At 35.8% G+C, this 19800-nt stretch overlaps 1 protein-coding gene across 2 annotated transcripts in view; it reads left to right on the plus strand.

Annotated features, from left to right (window-relative positions):
- The first annotated feature begins 15141 nt into the window (after positions 1-15141).
- Positions 15142-19800, plus strand: part of GABRG1 (gamma-aminobutyric acid type A receptor gamma1 subunit) — a 103609-nt gene continuing 98950 nt past the window's right edge. Inside the window, exon 1 of one of the 2 annotated variants that reach the window (XM_030919035.1) lies at positions 15142-15417. In XM_030919035.1, the coding sequence (XP_030774895.1) occupies positions 15314-15417 (104 nt within the window). In that variant the 5' untranslated portion in view covers positions 15142-15313. The remainder of the gene's footprint in view (positions 15418-19800) is intronic. The other variant, XM_030919036.1, reaches the window with a different exon arrangement.

A 19800-nucleotide genomic window follows, 5' to 3' on the forward strand; every position in this document is an offset into this window, starting at 1 on the left:
CAGGTTTATATTTACATAATAATCTCTTGAGAAGCTTCTTTACCATACATATTTCAGGATTTCACCTATTGAAACTCTACATCAGATTGTACCAAGTGGAGGAATTTTATTTTTACAGGCTCCACTAGGTCCTTCTGTTAAACAGCCAAGTTTGGAGCAGCCAAGTTTTGGTTAAAGAGTAAATAATTATTGTGTCTACTTTTCATTGTTTATAAAGGTAATACATTATCTAACATGTTCTTTAATTTAACCTTATTTTTAATAAAATTCGTGATTATAAATTTATTCTTGAAGACTATGACAGATATTTTCATGTCTTTATAATCATTTCAACCATTTATATTGGGCAGTATAATTCATAGGCACTTTTAGTGGTAATTAAAGGGCTATTACTAAATGAACTACTGACTTCAAATAACTAATAGCATATTGCTAAAATAAAATTCAATTTTCAGAGAATAACAGAGCTGATCATTATGTGTATGATGTGTATGTGTATGATCACTGTGTATGATCACTGAAACGGACTCTAAAAATCTGTAGTATTAATCAAGTACTTGATTTTGGAGAAATATTTAAAATATTATGCATATATGTCATATAAATCTGTACAGGCTTACTCCTCTCCAGCTACTCTACTTGCAAAACATTTTAGTGTGAATTTTCCCCCATTTGTTTCTGTATTCCTTGTTTATGTGCCTCATAATATTTCAGAGATTAATTGGCATACTCTTGTTCTTTGTCACTACCCTAGATACCCAGACAAATGTATTCCTCTCTTTTACCCATGAGATATGACACAATTTCCCTGATTAACTTTCAAGTCTGGTTTTGTCCAACAATACTGCAAGATATCATAATTATGAACAACTCATTTGTAGTAAACCCTTGAAATATCTCAATTGCTAATGAGTGATTTCTTCTCATATTAACCCTTACATATTTCACCATTTGCACCCAAATCAATTGACACGTCTTTAATTTTTACTATGTTTTCATGACTTAAATTTTGTTATTTTGCAGATGATAGTCAAGTAGATAGTATATCAGACCATTCTTGTGTTGCTGTAAATAAATAATTGACTCTGGGTAATTAATAAAGAGAATAGTTTTAATTGGCTCATGGTCCTGCAGGCTGTACAGGAAGCATGGTGCCAGCATCTATTGAGGCCTTGGGCTTCTTACAATCACGATGAAGGCAAAGGGGGAAACAGTGTATCACATGACAGCAGGAGCAAGAGAGGGTTGGGAGAGGTGCTACACACTTTTAGACAACCAGATCCCATGACAACTCACTCACTATCATGAGGACATCACCAACCCATGAGGGATTTGCCCCCTGTACCCAAACACCTCCCACCAGGCCCCACTTCTAGCATTGGGGATTATAGTTCAATGTGAGATTTATAGGAAACATCAAAGCTGTATCAGACGGGTAAATAGAGATAAATAGATAATTGACAACAAATTTTCATTCTCTTTTTCTTTCAACTCCTTTTTTTCTTTTTCTTTTTCTTTTTTTTTTTTTTTTTTTTTTTTTTGATACAGAGTCTCACTCTGTCTCCCAGGCTGGACTGCAGTGGCCGGATCTCAGCTCACTGCAAGCTCTGCCTCCCGGGTTAATGCCATTCTCCTGCCTCAGCCTCCCGAGTAGCTGGGACTACAGGCGCCCGCCACCTCGCCTGGCTAGTTTTTTGTATTTTTTAGTAGAGACGGGGTTTCACCGTGTTAGCCAGGATGGTCTCAATCTCCTGACCTTGTGACCCACCGTGTTAGCCAGGATGGTCTCGATCTCCCGACCTTGTGACCCGCCCGTCTCAGCCTCCCAAAGTGCTGGGATTACAGGCTTGAGCCACCCCGCCTGGCCTCAACTCTTTTTCATACACAAGAATGTGCCTGTTGTTGCTAGGTACTAGGGACACAAAATTAAAAGAGCGAGTTCCTGGCTGGGCGCGGTGGCTCACGCCTGTAATCCCAGCACTTTGGGAGGCCGAGGCGGGTGGATCATGAGGTCAGGAAATCGAGACCATCCTGGCCAACATGATGAAACCCCATCTCTCCTACAAATATAAAAATTAGCTGGGTATGGTGGCGCTAACCTGTAGTCCCAGCTACTCGGGAGGCTGAGGCAGGAGAATCGCTTGAACACAGGAGGCAGGGCTTGCAGTAATCCGAGATTGGGCCACTGGACTCCAGCCTGGTGACAGAGTGAGACTCCATCTTAAATAAATAAATAAATAAATAAATAAATAAATAATTTAAAAAGAGAGAGAGAAGTGAGTTCCTGACACAGTCTTCTATTTAGTAAAATAAAATAAAATAAAATAAAATAAAAATAAAAATATCACCATAATAAAAATACAAATAGCTATAAATAGATCACATATACAGTGTAGTAGAAGTACAGAAAAACAGATGTTGATTTTTCAGTTCTAACCCTCCTCCCACCCTCCCACCTTAAGTAGGCCTTGGTGTGTATTGTTTCCTTCTTTGTGTTCATGTGTACTAAATGTTTAGCTCCCACTTATAAGTGAGAACATGTGGTATTTGGTCTTCTGTTCCTGTGTTAATCTGTTGAAGTTAATGACCTCCAGCTCTATCCATGTTGCTTCAGAGGACATGATTTTGTTCTTTTTTACGGCTACACAGAATTTTATGGTGTGTATGTACCAGATTTTCATTATCTAGTCCACCTTTGAGGAACATCTAGGTTGTTTGAATATATTTGCTATTTGAACAGTGGTACAGTGAACATACATATACTTGTGTCTTTATGGTAGAACAATTTACAGTCCTTTGGGTATATACCCAGTAATGAGATTTCTGGGTCATATAGTAGTTCTAAGTTCTTTGAAAATTCTCCAAACTTCTTTCTTCAGTGGCTAAAACTAATTTACATTCTCACCAACAGTGTATAAGTGTTCCCTTTTCTCTACAACCTCACCAACATCTGTTATTTTTAAACGTTTTAATGACAGCCATTCTGACTGGTATGAGATGGTATCTCATATAGGTTTTGATTTGCAATTCTCTGATGATGAGTGATGTGGAACATTTTTTTTCATATGCTTGTTGGCCACATGTATGTCTTTTTTTGAGACGCATCTGTTCATGTATTTTACCAAGTTTTAAGTTGGGTTGTTCATTTTCTGCTTGTTAATTTGTTTCAGTTCCTTATAGATCTTTGTCATATGCATAGTTTGCAAATATTTTCTCTCATTCTGCAGGTTGTCTGTTTACTCTGTTGATAGTTTCTTTTGCTGTGTAGAAGCTCTTTAGTTTAATTACATCCCACTTGTCAATTTTTGTTTTTGTTGCAATTGCTTTTGGTGTCTTCATCATGAAATCTTTGCAAGGGCCTCCGTCCTGAACTGTATTTCCAGGTATTCTTTTAGGGGTTTCATAGTTTTAGGTTTTATACTTAAGTATTTAATCCAGCTTCAATTGATTTTGCATATGGTGAAAAGATGGAGTCCAGTTTCAGTCTTCTACATATGGCTAGCTGGATTTATTGAATTTTTTGAATTTATTGAATAGGGAGTCTTTTCTCCATTGCTACCAAGTGACTGACTGATAGTCTTAGAGGATGTAACCATTACTGGGCTAAATATGAAGTTCTGCTATAGATAGACTGGACAGTCATCAAGTCAGACAATACCTGGTGAGTAAAATTCCATGTTGTTGAATCTATGTATAACCTTCATTCCTGCTGCCTTGTTTACTTTAAAAGCACATTCCATATGGACAGGGGTGGCTGGTGAATGGGAGTGACTGATATCCACACAACAGATGAGCTTGTCCACCTGGTTGTGAGTATCTTCCTCTGCTGAGCTAATCTAGTGAGAATTCACAGATGGAACAAAAAAAAAAAAAATCTTGACTTCCTGCCCATTTATAGAGATCTGTCCAAATTCTTCTCCCTTAGTCCTACTTTTTATCAACTTTAAACTGTGTCGCTTCCAAGTATCTGACCCTTGGCTATAGTCTAGGATTGATGTAGATCCTATCTCTGACTAGCTTTCATTTCAGGAAGAAAAAACCGCAAACAGGTATACTCTTTGAACTTACTGAAGATTTTTTTCCTTACCATTTTATTCAGAGGTACCCTGAAGTAGAATTGTACAGCTATGGTTTTCTTTTAGGGTGGTTCAAGTCAATCCTACAGAATCATTTGTAGACAAAGACTGATTTTTTTCTTTCCTCAGTTAAGCAGTGTTAGAAAACTCCTAGTTAGGTTTAAGGGTTAAGGTTAATATATGGTGAAATGAACCTAGAGTAAGGTCCATGGACATCTGGCTAACTTGCTCATGGGGCTTTTCTACATCTTCAGGCAACACTCAAGCCTTATATATGTATCATGTGCACTTTAGGATTGACTTCTGTCAATTTTTATTTTATTATTTGTTGATCAGACAATATTAGTTCATTATGAGAAACTCATGTTTTATGGCAACTCGGTGACATATAGTAAGTGTTCAATCTCTACTAGATACCAGTAGCAAGCCAGAAATTATTTCTTTAAAAGGGGATAATAATCTTAGGTTTAGCTTATAGTTTTGTTCTAAAAGTTTAAAAGTATATTTTGTGATTTATCAATAGGAATCTTCCCCAAAGGGGCATGCAGTAACCCTATCTGCTACAATCATGCCAAACATAATTGAATCTTCCATATCCTGTGGCCCAAGTGAGAGAGAAGCTTGTGCAGTAGTCTGAACTTATTGCAAGCTTTCTTTTTTCTGAGTCCTAATAAAAAGAATAAAAGTCTAATGAAAAACAGAGTTTAAGCATACTTGGAAATGGGTTGGAGTAATAAACCTAGATAAATTATATGCTGCCTCCAAAATTGAAAGAGATAAGCTTCTTCCTTAATGATAGAAAGAGCTTGATGCAGCAAATCGCCCTTCAACTTCACAGGTATATCTAGACATGTGCAGACCATTGAAACCCTAGAAATATCATGAGGTACCAGGCCCCTGATGTTTTTATGAGATTCTTTTTCTACCCTGTATGTATGTGTCTTATGAAAGTTCTAGAGTATATCATTCTTCATGTTCACCAGATCCAATCAGCATGGTGTCATCCCTGTAATGGAACAGCATGATGTTTTATAAAACAGAAAGCCAATGAACGTACCTTTAGTCTAGATTATGTCATGGGGCTGGATGTCTGATTTAGCACTGAGGCATGTCAGTTGACAGTGTATTGTTAGCTCTCTCAGCTGAAAGTAGACTTCTTCTAATGGGTGTTGTCACTAAATGGTTGCTACATACCAGGTGTCAGGGAATTGTTAATTAACTGCAGCAATAAAACCACATCTGGGTTAGCAGCTACAAGTGAAATCATTACCTAATTACATTTTTTATTAATCCACCATCATTTTCTTGTATCCATCTGCCTTCCATACAAAACAAATAAGAAAACTGAATGTACATTTGATGAGAAATACCACTCCTTCACCTTTCAAGTCCTAGATGAGGCAAACATGTGGTCTTATGTTTTCTTATTATGTTGGTAGGTGACAGTAGTTATTATGGTTTTCACTTGGTTTTGTCTCCACAGGTCAAAAAACCTTTTGTGTTCTGCCAGTTTCTATGTTTCTTACCACTGCACATTTTTAATTAGGATAAAGCCACAGGATAGGTGCAGAGAGACATAGGCCTCCTGTGGACCTAACCATAATCATAGTTATCACCTGATATTCATAGGCCCTTACTATGACAACTAGATCACAGTGGCATTTTGAGTACCCAGACATTTCTGTTAGCTTGTGCCAGGGCATTACAGTCCCTAAAAGACTGGTTATTCCCTTTCTAAAATATTTAGTCACTCTAATAAATAGTGGCAGAATTTCTTGGAGGAAGACTAGGAAGTGGATTTTCCGTACAATTCTTTGATTGTATAGACACATCATTACTTAAAGGAACCCACACCCTCCTTTATTAAGATACTCTGGGTCCATAAATTGATCCACGACTAAAATTGAATAGGAGGTTTGGACATCACGGTGGTACTTGATCTATTGCCTTTCTGCCTATACACATCAATAAGACTTTGTAGAACAATCACCTACTTCAGTTCTGAGGACAACATAATAAATTAGCTAACTCTCTTAGTTACATACTGCTATGATAGAATAACATACACTGAGCAGCTTAAACAAAAGTTTATTTCTCACAGTTCTGGAGCCTGGGAAGTCCAAGAATAAAGGGGCCAACATATCTGGTGTCTGGTGAGGGTACTCTTCCTGGTTTGCAGATGGTGATCTTCTAGTTGTATTCTCACGTCACCAAGAGAAAAATCACTTTCATGTTTCTTCTTGTAAGAACACTAATTCTATTCACAGGGGATCTATTTTTATGATATATTACCTACCAAATCCCCCACCTTCTTTTAACATCACATTGGGAGTTAGGATTTGCACACTAGGAATTTTGGAGGGATACAAACATTTGATCTATAACACTAACGCCAAGGATATTTTCACGTCAAACTTCACTGTCTACTGCTAGGGTTCTTCTGTCCAATACTGTAATATTAAATTTAGTGCTAACATTAACTCTTAAGATGATGCTCATTTTATTTCTTATTATTGTTGCCAATTGGCCCCTGACATTCTGGAATCTTATGCCCATTGAATACAGGGAATTCCCGAGATCCCACTGTTCCCATTGAATTTCAGGAATCCAGTTTGATCATACTATTTCCTACTATCATCCCTGGCCTTTATGTAATAGCCACCATAGAGTTCTTTAAATCTGCTGGAGTTTGCCTCATAAATGCATTAGTGGGGCCGACTAACAGGTCTTACATGACGAACCCACTCTAACCACCATTTTTTCCTAAAACTTTGGATAACTGCTTTGCAGATCTAAGGACATTTCAACTTCATTATTATAGATGACCTTTGAGTAAAGATTTAGTCAGCTAGTGAAGCAAAGTGTCAGAAACACTCTTTAGCTTCTTGATTTAATATATTGAATTCAGAATCTTTGCTTAGTGTACCAATAACTTTAACACATTTATAGTCTTTTCAATCTGATCCAACTGACTTAGAACTCATTCCCATATGGGCTCCACAGATTTCTATCAATAAACACTGGCAATTCTCTTGGTGTGCATGGTACCTCCTCATGGGGCTCTAAATAATTTGGCGGTTTTTATATGTAGTTGCTGAGTATTTTGGTGGACCGGAAGCTACAGTGAGACAAATGAGGGGGAAAATGTGCAAGTATAAGAAGATTCTCTTTTTCTCTGTACACTTACGACCATAGGAAATTATATTATTCTTTAGCTGCTAGCCAAAGCCACATAAATAGACACATCACAGGGTATAAATTGGATGATTAGGGAGTTAGGTAGTGGATGGGACCCATTCAAAGATGCCCTGGGGGCTATTACTTCAATGCCAGTTCTGCAAGCAAGGCATTTTTAAAATAAAATATATTAGGCTACATATGAGGTAAGTGAGTAATTGATATAATAAAGCTCCATCAAAACCTTTAGAGTTTTCATTAAATGTCAGGCTACAATAAATCTCCCAGTGCTGGACTTCTTTCCTGTAAGTGTCTCGTATCTTAAACAGGATTATATTCTCTTGAAACATGACTGCATGAGGACCATTCTTTAAAAACTCTTCACACTTTTGACATTTTTATGGCATGGCCCTTTAAAGTGAAATATGAAAGGTTTTCACAACAATGATACCCTGGTATGTAGTCACTGAAATAGCCAAGTTGGTTTATCTGAGGGGGAACAGGTGGCCTTGGCAGAAATATGAACAATTTATTTTAAAGCAGATATCATGGCTCATCTGCTGTTCAGTACACTTTCACGTAGTAGTTCGAAACCTGGGCTCTGAAACCTGACTCTCTAGGTCCAAATTTCAGCTTAATTATATAGTTGCTTTGTGACCTGGGAAGCTTACTAAACCTCTTCTCTTCAGTTTCCTTATTTACAACATAAAGGAAAACTACTGGTGACTGCCTGATAGGATTGTTGTAGGATTTAAGTAAGCAAAGTTATCCAAATCAATTAAGATATATGATATGTAGCAAACTACAAGGACTATGTAATTGTTAACTCTTGATATTTTTTGTTTCTTTATTATGCCTTCTCTGATTCCTGTCATTTTGTACTGATCATCAAAAAGTGATAGCAATAATATTAACAACTATATTTCTGCATCACAATAGTTTACAAGGAGTTGCATTAAAGTTATTTTATTTTATCTTCATACTCATCTGGAATGATAAAAATAATCATTAACTTCATTTTGTAATTGAGAAATTTAAAGGTCAGAGAGATAGGATTTGCCAAAGATCACAAAAATAATTAGTGTAAGCAGGATATAAATTTATGTTACTTGACTCTGCATTTATTATTTTTGCAAAGATAGCATAACCACATGATTCATGATGCTCCCAGGGGTTTACCCTCCTGACTCCACCTCCCTACCATTTATTGGGGACAGTTATTTGGTAGACAATTTTTTTAATTATATAATAATATTACCTCAATTTGGCACATTTCGTATTAATATCCTAGCTTTTTATAGGAAAGAAGCTTGAGTATACAGAAATGGAATATAATACCCAAATTATAGAGATAGTAATGTAGAAATGTTTCAGTTCATCCCTTTCTTCATTTATTCATTCAATAAATGGCTGTGATGGAGACTATTCTAGACTAGGGATAGTGTAAATAAAGAAAGAAACAATAATCACTGGCCGTCAATGAGTTATAGTTTAGAAAAGAGACAAAAATTAGACTGGTTGTAAAAATATTTTTAAGAATAAAACTAAAATTTATATCACAGAAATTTCAACAGAATGCAATAGAATTCTCTTTATGAGAGCATAAAAATCTGTCTGCTTTTTGCATTTATGGCATCCTTAGTACATAGAAGAGTGCTTGAAACCCAGGTGCTCAATGACTATCTCTTGAATTAAATGAATCAGTTAATTTTAAAATACATCAAATATCAGGAAGGAAAAGTGCTGAGTGCTATTAGATGTTATAATGGTGGAGTTAATTTAAATTGGAGAACTGAGATTTCTTTAAGGATGGGCTAGTTAAGCTGAGAATGGAAATAGGACAAAGAAATAGCTGAGGAAGGGTGAAAGGTGAGGTGAAGTAATTATGATATAGAAAAATCATCTACAAAACCATTGAGTGAAAATGAGGCATGGCAATTGAGAGTCTGAAGGGAAGTCATTCTGGCTGGAACACATTGAGAAGAGGAGAGAACTGTAAAGATGGAGTAGGAGAGAGTCGTAGGGGCCAGAAGCTTCAGCATCTCACAGGCCATGATAATAGTACTGCATTTTGTTCTAACTAGAATAGCAAGTAATTGAATGGTTTAAAATGGACAGAATTGTAGGTTTTCATCTTTTTTAAGGGCAATCTAGTAGTTATATAAATAATAAGTAAAAGGTAGACAAGATCAGAAATGGAAGGTGACTGCAGTGGTTTGATGGCCACTTAGATTAATTGGCAGTAGAGCTAGAAGGAAGTTGAATATTGATAATAGCAGTAGTAATACTTGCTAAGATTAACTGAACACTTACTATGTGCTAGGCCTTCTTTTACATGTTTTATATAAACTAACTAATGTAATTTTTACAGTAACCACATGAGAACTAAGGCATTGAAAAAATAAGCAAATAGAAGATCTTGGTTTTGAACCAACGCCACTTTACGTATGAACCTATGGTTACACAATCTATTTACACTGGATAGTTTGAAGATAAGATTTGGAAATGTTAAAAAAAAAACTTGTGATAATTAGATGACATATATGTCAAGGGAAAAGAAAAAACTGTAAGGTCTCTAGTTGGACTAGCTAGTTGGTGTTATTTAGTTTTATGTGTCTGAAGCCCAATAAAACTTCTTTGACTTGGAATATGATTTAAGGAGATATTTTTAAATTCTTTCAATAATATATAAATATTCGATAATAGATGAGATTGCCAATGATGATAGTGTGATGCAAAAAGAAAAGAGGTCAAACTAATATTTGAGGAACTCCAAAGTGTTGAGGCAAGGCAGAAAAAGCATGTTAAGAAGCCTAGAAAGAATTAGCAAAAGATGAATGGGAAAAAATAATATAATAACATCCAGGAATATTTTGAGAAAGAGGGAATGATTAAATGCAGATGAGAGATCACACAGGTGAGCATTGGAAACTTCTACTGGATTAACAACATGCAGGCATTAGTGTCACAGGGGCAAAAGCTAGATCAGAGAGTTTAGTGAGTGAGTGGTTGGTGAAAAGAGAAGGATGGCTTTAAAAAGGCATGGATGGCTGAGAAGGGAAAAGGAAAACATGGTGTATATGTGTACTTTAATATTAGACATGAGAGCACAGTTACATGTTTGTGGGAAAATCAAGTAAAAGGAAAACACAGAAGATATAAGAAAGAGTTGAGATAATCAGTAATGAAAGTTCAGATTCAGAAATTATAGTACAGAAACAAAAAAGCTAAAACAACATTGGTCTTTAAATTAGAAGCCAGAGATCCATTCCTATCTGACATCAAGGACTAACTTCTGAACTATATCTTGGCAGCACTCTGGAGGCCAGGTACAGGATTAAGGAGATTGAACAGGTTGGCAAAGAAAGACTGCAAGTTTTCAGTCTTTTAAAATATCTTTGTGCTGGTCATCACCTCTGTTTCATTATAAAAAGTAGTCTGATTATATAAACTGAAGTGGCAGGGTTTGTTGATACTGGTCTTGACAAGCAGTGGATCAGAAAAATAATTGCTCCTCATGGTCTTATGGGAAGGAATAAGTCAAGTATCAAAATCTGGAATTTGTCTACTTGGATCTGAACACTAGACACCACTACACAGGAACAGAGATCCCTTCATAGCTCATATATATATATATATATATATATATATATATATATATATGACATATATATATGACATATATATGACATATATGTTAAAGTTATTCATTTGCTTGTTTACTACATTATGCATTGAATCTATATTCATTCTACAAATATTTATTGACTGCCTGTTACCCTCTAGCCACTGCTTCGTATGAAAGGAATACACAGGTGATGAAAACAAATTAAGGCCCTACCTTCATAGAGCTACATTCTGTGGAGAGAGAGGTACTAATCAAATATGCACATATGCTGTTAAGCACATGACATAATACCAGATCTGATAAGCAGTATCAATCCTTACTATATAAAATTTTAAAACAGAACTGGAAGTTTAGGTAGAAATACAGACAGTTCCCAAAAATGTAATATATTCCATGATGCAGAAATAAAGCATTTACTTTAGGAGGACAGATAACAGTGTGCACCCATAACCTAGAACTGGTGAACATGCCTGAGAACACATAGCTAATGCTCAAAATTATTAAACATTATTATATATAGGACATCTCTGTAACGCAGACTAGTGAGCAATGAACAATCAGTAAAGGGTTATTTGAAAAAAAAGGCTCATAAAATTAATCAGAAAGAATGAAAAGGGTTTAAACAGATGATGAAGAGGGAAAGGTCTCCTAAGGAATAGCTTGTGACAAGACAAAAATGGATGATTTTGAGGGATAAGTTTAGGAACCTGAAACTGATGCATTGGTTGAAGTATAGAGTTTTGGTCATCTGAAGAAAAGTGTATCAGGAGAGGTAGAATACAACTCAAAATTTCTCCTTGTTCTGGAGAAAGCAAATATCAAGATAATGTTGAAGGTAGGGTGAGCACAACAGTGTCTCCTAATTATCTCATTTCTTTCTAATAGACTGTACATTTTACAAATTAACTCTTCTGTACCAGGTGCTGTACTAGAGACTGGAGTGAACAATTAGGTTTGAAACCGACCATCAGTGAGATAACAGTACTAAAATTTTGAGTAATTTTAATTATCCAGGCACTGTTTCAAGTGATATCTGTGTATTAATTCATTTAATCCTTTAAAAAACTTTATAAACTAAGCAGAATTATTATCCTCTTTTTTTTATAGACAAAGAAACCAAGGCAGTAAGACTTGTTCACCATTGTGTTTCTAATTCCGGGCCTAGTTCTTGACATAACAGTTTCTTAATAAATAGTTTTGAATTAATTAATTAACAATGGACAGAGGAATCATGCTGAACCCCTGCTTTACTAAGATCATGGTTGAACATATATGATCAGGTCTCTGTCTCACTGGTTATTTTGTGAGATGATGGTAGAACCTTTGTTCTCAAACGTGGACGCATAAAAAATCTCCAGAATTTCTTGCTAAAAACTATATTTAATGAAGAAGCCCATGAATCTGCATTTTAAAGAGGGACCCCAAACATTTTATTTTAAGATGATCTCTGAACAAATTTTGGGGAAAAATTGTTGTGCACTGTGTTGATAGTCATTATAACTAGATATAAGCCTAGTGGATAATGACTGTGATTCAAAGAAGGGGTAGGGAAATGGTGACTTCGATGACAACATAAGGAAATCTTCAGTTTCAGTAGACTCTGTTTACTATTCTGTTCACTCATAAGTCAGGGCTTCTCAGCCTTGGTGCTATTGTCTGTTTGAGCTCTGCAATTCTTTGGTGTGGGAGGGTCTTCTTTTGCATTTTAGTACATATAGCAGCAACACTAGCCTCTACCCACTCAATACTAGTAGCTACCTTTACCCCCAGATTGTGTTAACTGAAAATATCTCTAGACATTTACAAAAGTCCCATGGGGTCAAGTTGTTACCACTTGAAAACCACTATCATAATGGAAGAGAGAGAGCTTTCTTCACTTCCTTACTTATAGCAACTTCTAGTATTCTAACTTAGAATTCTGTAAGACACCTGATCTTATTTCTCCATGAGTTAATGAGTGTGCCCCTCTGAGACACTAGTTTGTTTGATGAGTATGATGGACCTTATTTGCTTTATTCAGAATTGACAGTATGTATCTTTCCCCACGTTCCTCCCCACCATACGTACAGCTGGTTTATCAAATCAAATGAGACAGACTGTCAGAGTCAACACATGGGTGGTATCTAACACTATCGTTCCTTTTTGCCAGGTTCTGCAGGATTCAAACTCCCTTTACATATAATAGTCCATACGAAATTATAATTAACTACAGCAGAATAGGATCCGTTTCCCATAACACATATTATAAAAATAGAAAATATATATCAAAGGAGGAAACATAGAAATAATTAAATAAAAGTACTTGAAATAAATGAATGAATCAAGTTGCAAGTTTCAGCATAAAACTTGCAGAAACCTGGATTTTGGAGAATACAGGAAATTCTCTCCAGTTTTTAAAAATCTTTTACAAAAATAAACAGGGAAATTCTTACTAGCCAAGGAGATATCCTTCACCATTCCTCATTAATTTCTTTTAACTGTTCTCAGTGTCTTTCAGTTGTATATGTAAAATTAAAGAGCAAAATCTTGTTAAAAATTATTGATGGAAGGATTACAGCTACTGCTGCATGCAATATTATAAAGTATCATATTCCCATCAATGTTTACAAACCTTACCCAATGTTAGCAAAATGCAAAGAGTAATCAGACAAGTATTTGTTATTCACGGCATACTTCTAATGAATTAATTCCTAGTTCTCTATCCAATCAGATCAGTGAATTAGTGTGTACATTCAATGAAACAGTTAAATAGCTATCCAAAGCACATTCTTAATTGAACCAGTAAAAGAAAAAAAACCCTCAAATTTATATTGCCATCACATTTTACGTAAATTTATTCACCCTAAAATCTATTATAATTAAACTTTGCTGTTTTATAAACTATTTGATGTGGGCTACCTTGACTAACATGCTTTGTGGAAGAGAAAAATACTGCCTAATTAATGTGTCGTGTGAGAAAAAAAACAAGGATGGTCAATGTGCATTTCCAGAGGAGACTAAACAGGTGGAGAATCAATCAAAGATGGGGAGAAATGCCTAGCAGTGCACCGTTTGTTATTTCGGGCGAGAACAAGAATCAGTAACCTCATTACCCCTATCCAGTTTCTTTAAGTGATTTCAGTAGATAGTGCAGCAACAGTTACCTTACGGCCGTGCACAAACCCTGTTGCTTCTGGCTTGAACCGTTTGAGGCAGACAAATATGCTCAGATAACTGGGTGGTAATTTGCAGTTCAAACCAGAATCTGGCTAATTCCAGGTAGTTGTGGGGTGGATTAACAGCTAAAGACTCCAACCCCAGGAGGCTTCCGTGGGAAGCAGGTTCTTGGGAAGGCATTTTAAGACAGAAGATGGCTGGGCAGAGAAAGCGCCTGCTTCCACCACCTCCGGCGTCTTCGCCTGTACAGTTGTTCCAGCTGCCAGAGGCTTTCTGGTTACCACGGCAACTGTCGGGCTCTGCTAGAAACTCAAAGCAGAGCCTCTGAAGTTAGGTACCAAACACTGGGGCTTAACAGATGCAAAAAGAGGATTGCCCATCTAATAGGTCTACAGCTCCTATGGCCAAGACAACCTTTATAAAATCAGACTTTTGTTTTTGTATTTGTGAGATGAGATAGTTCTTGCCTGGCATCATTCATCAGTGTCATCTTTCGGTGCCCGGCGGGAGAAGACTGCAAATCCTCTCTCACTACTAAGGCGGTGGAAGGGGGATGGAGCGAGCAAACGTGGTAACCAGGAATGCACGGAGCCTGCTCATTCATTCGTTCATTCATTCAATTATATATTCAACATCTCCTGAGTGCTCATTTGTGCCGGGCATCCTGCCAGGTGCTGGATCTGCAAAGAGAAAGGAGACACCGCCCCACCCACAAAATTAACAAGATGATTGACACAAATTAACAGAATCCTCACGAACCTGGGGTAAACCAATTAGGCACTGCCTGCTTCCCACGGGTCTCTCTTGGAAGACAGATTTAGAATTCGAACGCGGGAGAGGAAAGAGGCAGTGGCCCCGTAATAGTCAGACAAGAGGAAGAGCAGAAGGGAAGGAGAAAGCAGCCTCTTCCTAGGGAGGGATTCTGTCAAGGCCACTCAAACGTTTCTCCGCGGCTGCAAGGGAGAAAAGGTTTGTTTTTCTTTTAGAAAAACGGAGCCCTTTTCCCTACTGGGCTCAATTTCTAGTAGGAGAACCCCGCCTCCTTGGGCTACCGATTGGCTCAACTCTTTTTAAGATAATTTATGCCAGCATCTTCTCGGCCTGATTGGCTCGCTGGCTCAAATCTGATGGGAGTCGCATCCTACCTGGTCGGGAGGTGCACTGCCTTTCCACACTCTCCCTTCTTGTACTCAGCCAGCTGCTGTTGAGGTGGGAGGAAAAGTCCTGGCTGGGAGAATTGAGCTAGTGCAGCACACCCACAGAAAAGGCGATTCCGATGGGTCCTCTGAAAGCTTTTCTCTTCCCTCCTTTTCTTCTGCGGAGTCAAAGTAGAGGGGTGAGGTTGGTCTTCTTGTTACTGACCCTGCATTTGGGAAACTGGTGAGTAAATTCAGGGGCTTAAAACTATTTTTTGCTATCTACTCCTTTCCCCTTATTCCTCTTTCTTTTAAAAATTATTCTACGTTAAGTAATTTGCATTTCCTAACACATATTTGGTATTTACCATCGTTTTATTTTCTGATTAGATCTATTCATTCTCAGACAGAAGGAAAGTAACAGATTTTTGAAGCATGAGGTTGGTTCAGTTGTTTTTGACTTCAAGCAGAGTATAAACTAGTGAACTAGTGAAGGTTGACTTACTGGGAGGGAGTGAGGGGGAGTAGAAATGACTTTGCCAGTACATTTGCTGAATGAATGCCACCGATGAACTTTCTGGATGATTCTGCATTTTAAAAACAAAGTTATTTGAGAAACTTGTTGTTAAACAGCATGATATGTGTGATGCTTTTCTACCTACTGCTATTGCTTTACCCCTTTCCTGGTTTTTGGTAACTTTCTGGAACAAACCAGTGTTTTACATCAAGAAAGATTGTAAATCTGGCTAAAAACAAATCTATCAGCATTAAAAAATGTATAGTATCCAAGTAAAAAATAACCGTGTATATTTAATTTGAACCAGGTTTGAGTGTTTTCTTTTAATTGGTTGTCCATCAGTAATTAAAACTGTATGGCCACATGAATGCCTTGGCTGTGTGTGTGTGTGTGTGTGTGTGTGTGAGAGAGAGAGAGAGAGAGAGAGAGAGAGAGAGAGAGAGAGAGAGGAGAGAGAGAGAGGAGAGAGAGAGAAAGAGGAGAGTATCTCCAATAACAAATCTCAAATTTAACAGGAACAAAACTGGGTTGTAATACCTTTCAGTAAAATTTTTAAATCATTCTGGTAGAAAAATCAAATGCTCAGGTATCATTCATGGATTAAATGTAGGAGTAGTGGATGATTTGAGCTAAAATATGTTGATTAAGATATAGACACTTATAAAGGTCTGGGACATGGTACTCATACCATGCAGCTTGTTTCAAATAAATGTACTTTTAACATTACATTATTATAAATGTAATTCTGTATAGAATTCAAAAGTAAAATACAATCACTATGAAGATAGAAACATGCCTTTATAACTACTTGTATCACTGCTGAAATGAATTATTATTATAAACATATGTGTAAAGCTAGAGTGAATTATTTTTTGCCACACCAGCATATAGAACATGTATATTTTCTCCCAGAAAATAGAGATTGGATTAAAGTATGCTAAGTAACATTAATCTTATTAGAATTTTTTGACACTTAGTACTTTTTTAGGATTAAAGTTTTTTTTTCTCTCTCTCTCCCCCCCTTTTTTTTTTGTTTTTACCCTGTTCCCTTAGATTCTTAAATGTTTGACACAAACATAAACATACTACTGGATGAATTATTTCTTATATATGTTGTGTCACAATTGCTTATTCTTTGAATATATTATAGCCTTTTATAGAAGATATTTAAGTAGACAAGTACATCATAATATTACAGAAGTAAAAACAGATTTACCAGTAGTTTCCTGAAATAATCTTTTATCATTGTATACAAGTTTTCCTTTCAACTAAATAGGCAAGCTGCTTAGTAAAGAGCATGTTATCTATCCCAAGAGATGTTTTATTTTAAATAAACATGTTTTGTTTTGGAGAATATTTGCGATTATTGTAATTGGCTCCAGAACTCTCATCAAGCTCTCAGAGTTGAAGAGATGTGTGCTGTAGGGGAAGAGGGCAGGCTTAGAAGCCTGGAGACATGATCTCATGTGGCAAGGGGTCTTTAACCTCTCTGAACACAGTTTCATCTATGAAATGAAGGATAGTAGTAGACCACATGTGATTTATTTAGATTTTCACATTCAACACATCTAAGATTTCAACTGAAAAGTGAAATAAGTCAATGGTTGCTTCACTGTTTTATCTAAGTAGTTTTCAAGAGGGAAATTCTAAGTGTGAATGCTATGGACATTGTAACCATATGTATAAGTGAGAAAGGTATTGTACAGTTAACACATAATTTCTATTATCATAGTAATATAGATAACTGGGATTATTTTGTCCAGTGAACAAATATACATTAAAAGATAAATTTGTAAGCCGTTGTTCTAATTAGCCCATAAGGCCTCAGTTATGAGAGTTCATGATATACTTTTAAAAATACCCCCTAAATTCATAATTTTAAAAAATGAGATAGAAAGCTAGCAATAAAAGGCAAATGTGAGCGTGCTTTCCTTAAGATGCATCGTAAACTGTTTTCTTCAGTGAATGGAAAAAGTTTGACAAAGAAACACTTTTGTAGGCAAACCAGGAAAATGTTATTAGAGCAAGTTTCTTTCTCCATTGGATTCTATGAGACCAAGTTGGGAAATAGGACAATTAAAAGGAAATACAAGCATGCTTTTGCTAAAAAAACAATTTAAAAAATAATGCTGCAATGAACATTCTTTTAAAATAAGTAAAATAAAGTAGCTACTGTTCGGTGAACTTTTCATCCTTTTAATATTTAGTTGGCGATAACAGATGCTAACATGTATAAATCATATACTGTCATATTTTCCTCTCCTTTTCCCTTTCTTTTGGTTAGTTTTCCTTTCCAAAACTATCTATAAATAGTTCAGTTTGTAAGCATTTTAGTGTTTTATATGATTTCCAAAATGTATCTCGAAAGTCATCTATTTTGGGGACTCCCCAAATTGGAAGCATTTTTTTTTTATTTAATCAGTTGCAGTGCTTAGTTTCCTAATTAATTTCCATCAAGAATATGGAGGAGAGACACTATTTTATCCTTTATCGATGAACTATGAAAACCTATCCTATCATCATAACTAAAACTGTAGTCATGGTTCCTGCGTATCATTCTCTAGGAGATTCTTTGGCATCTTGACAAGTTCTGTAGAATCTCTTCAGCTTGATTTAACTTCTTTGTAATGTTGAAAAAAAAATCTAGTTATAATCGGTTTTTTAAAAAAGAGTTTATAAAGAGATTTTAGCTGTTACCAAAAGTAACCTACAATAAGCCTTGACTAAGAGTTATATATTGAAAGAGCTCAAGGAAAAAAATCACAGTTTTCTTTTTTCAAAACAATTTCCATGAGTCAATAATCATACTATGTGGCATTCAGTTGCCCAGTTGAAAATATTCAAATAAACTTGCTTTTTAAAATGTATTATTTTCAAGTAATTTCAGTAGTATCTTCTGTGTGGGTAGCAATGAAGGAATAATTTTTTAAGTGTCTAGATTTTTGGCTTAATTTTGTAATAAAATGCTGATGATAACCATCCAAACTTGAGAACCAAATGACTAAGTAAAGATATTCCATGGTAGTTAAATATGCAAAGGACTGAGAGGAAAAAGATTTTTGAAGCTAAAATGCAAACGTCATAATTGATAAACCCCTGTGTACAGAGTCTTTTACTTTATCCAAATGATCAGTATCTTTCTTCTATTCTATACTATGAATGACCCTTATGACTAAGGAATATGACAAAATGTTTGATATTTCTTCAAATATTAAATAGATCAATTGAATGTAAGAATATAATGATGAAGGTGGAGGCCCAAAGGAGGAGTGAAAAGAAAGAGTAAAAGAAACTGAAAAATGACTCTGGAGATACTGAGAAAGTGATTACTAAAATATCATAAATGATTGCCATGAAAGAAAAGGAAGAATGAGCTTCAAGAGAGTAATTCACATATGGGCAGGGTTTCAAGTGAGAATCCTGGCCTTTCCCAACAGATCTAAATTCCAGTTTCAGCTCCATCATTTCTCACTGGAGTGATTTCAGACAACTCTTTGAGGCAGAAAATCTCCATTAGTGTGGAGTTGTCATATGCATTTCCAGAAATGAAATTTCCAAGAAAGAAAATCTGTGCAAAGAAACCAGCACTTAAAATTTTATATGAAAAGAAAGTCATAAGAGATATTCTGTGGAAGTATAGTTATTCTAGCAAGATATAGCCTGGTTAAAGTGGTTTTAAGTGCAGTAGAGTGAAATATGTGGATCTTTGTGTGTTCTTAAATGTCTTCTAAATCTTAAATGTCTTTTAAATGGGGCTTATACTTATTCATTGTTAAAACCTAGATTTATGACACTAATTAAAGAAAAACATATATTTTAATCAAAATAAAAAATACACCTCTAGAACTCTAAAGATAAATGGAGAAGTCTAAATTTTTGAAGTTAGAAGTTGCTGAAAGAATGGATCATAATCAAGGGAAAAGAATTGAAGAGGCAAGAGATTTCTCATCAGCAATACCAGAAGACTATGGGGAAAATGTCTTCAAATCTGAAGTCAAGTACTCTGCCTAGAAGATTATACTTAGCCAAATTACCTAACGAGAAGAAGAAGAAGAATATAGCCTAGATATTGTTATTCTCTCAATTTTACGGATGGAAAAACAGGGGAAC

The sequence above is a fragment of the Rhinopithecus roxellana genome, chromosome 2 (assembly GCF_007565055.1).
Source record: "Rhinopithecus roxellana isolate Shanxi Qingling chromosome 2, ASM756505v1, whole genome shotgun sequence".
Classification (NCBI taxonomy): domain Eukaryota; kingdom Metazoa; phylum Chordata; class Mammalia; order Primates; family Cercopithecidae; genus Rhinopithecus; species Rhinopithecus roxellana.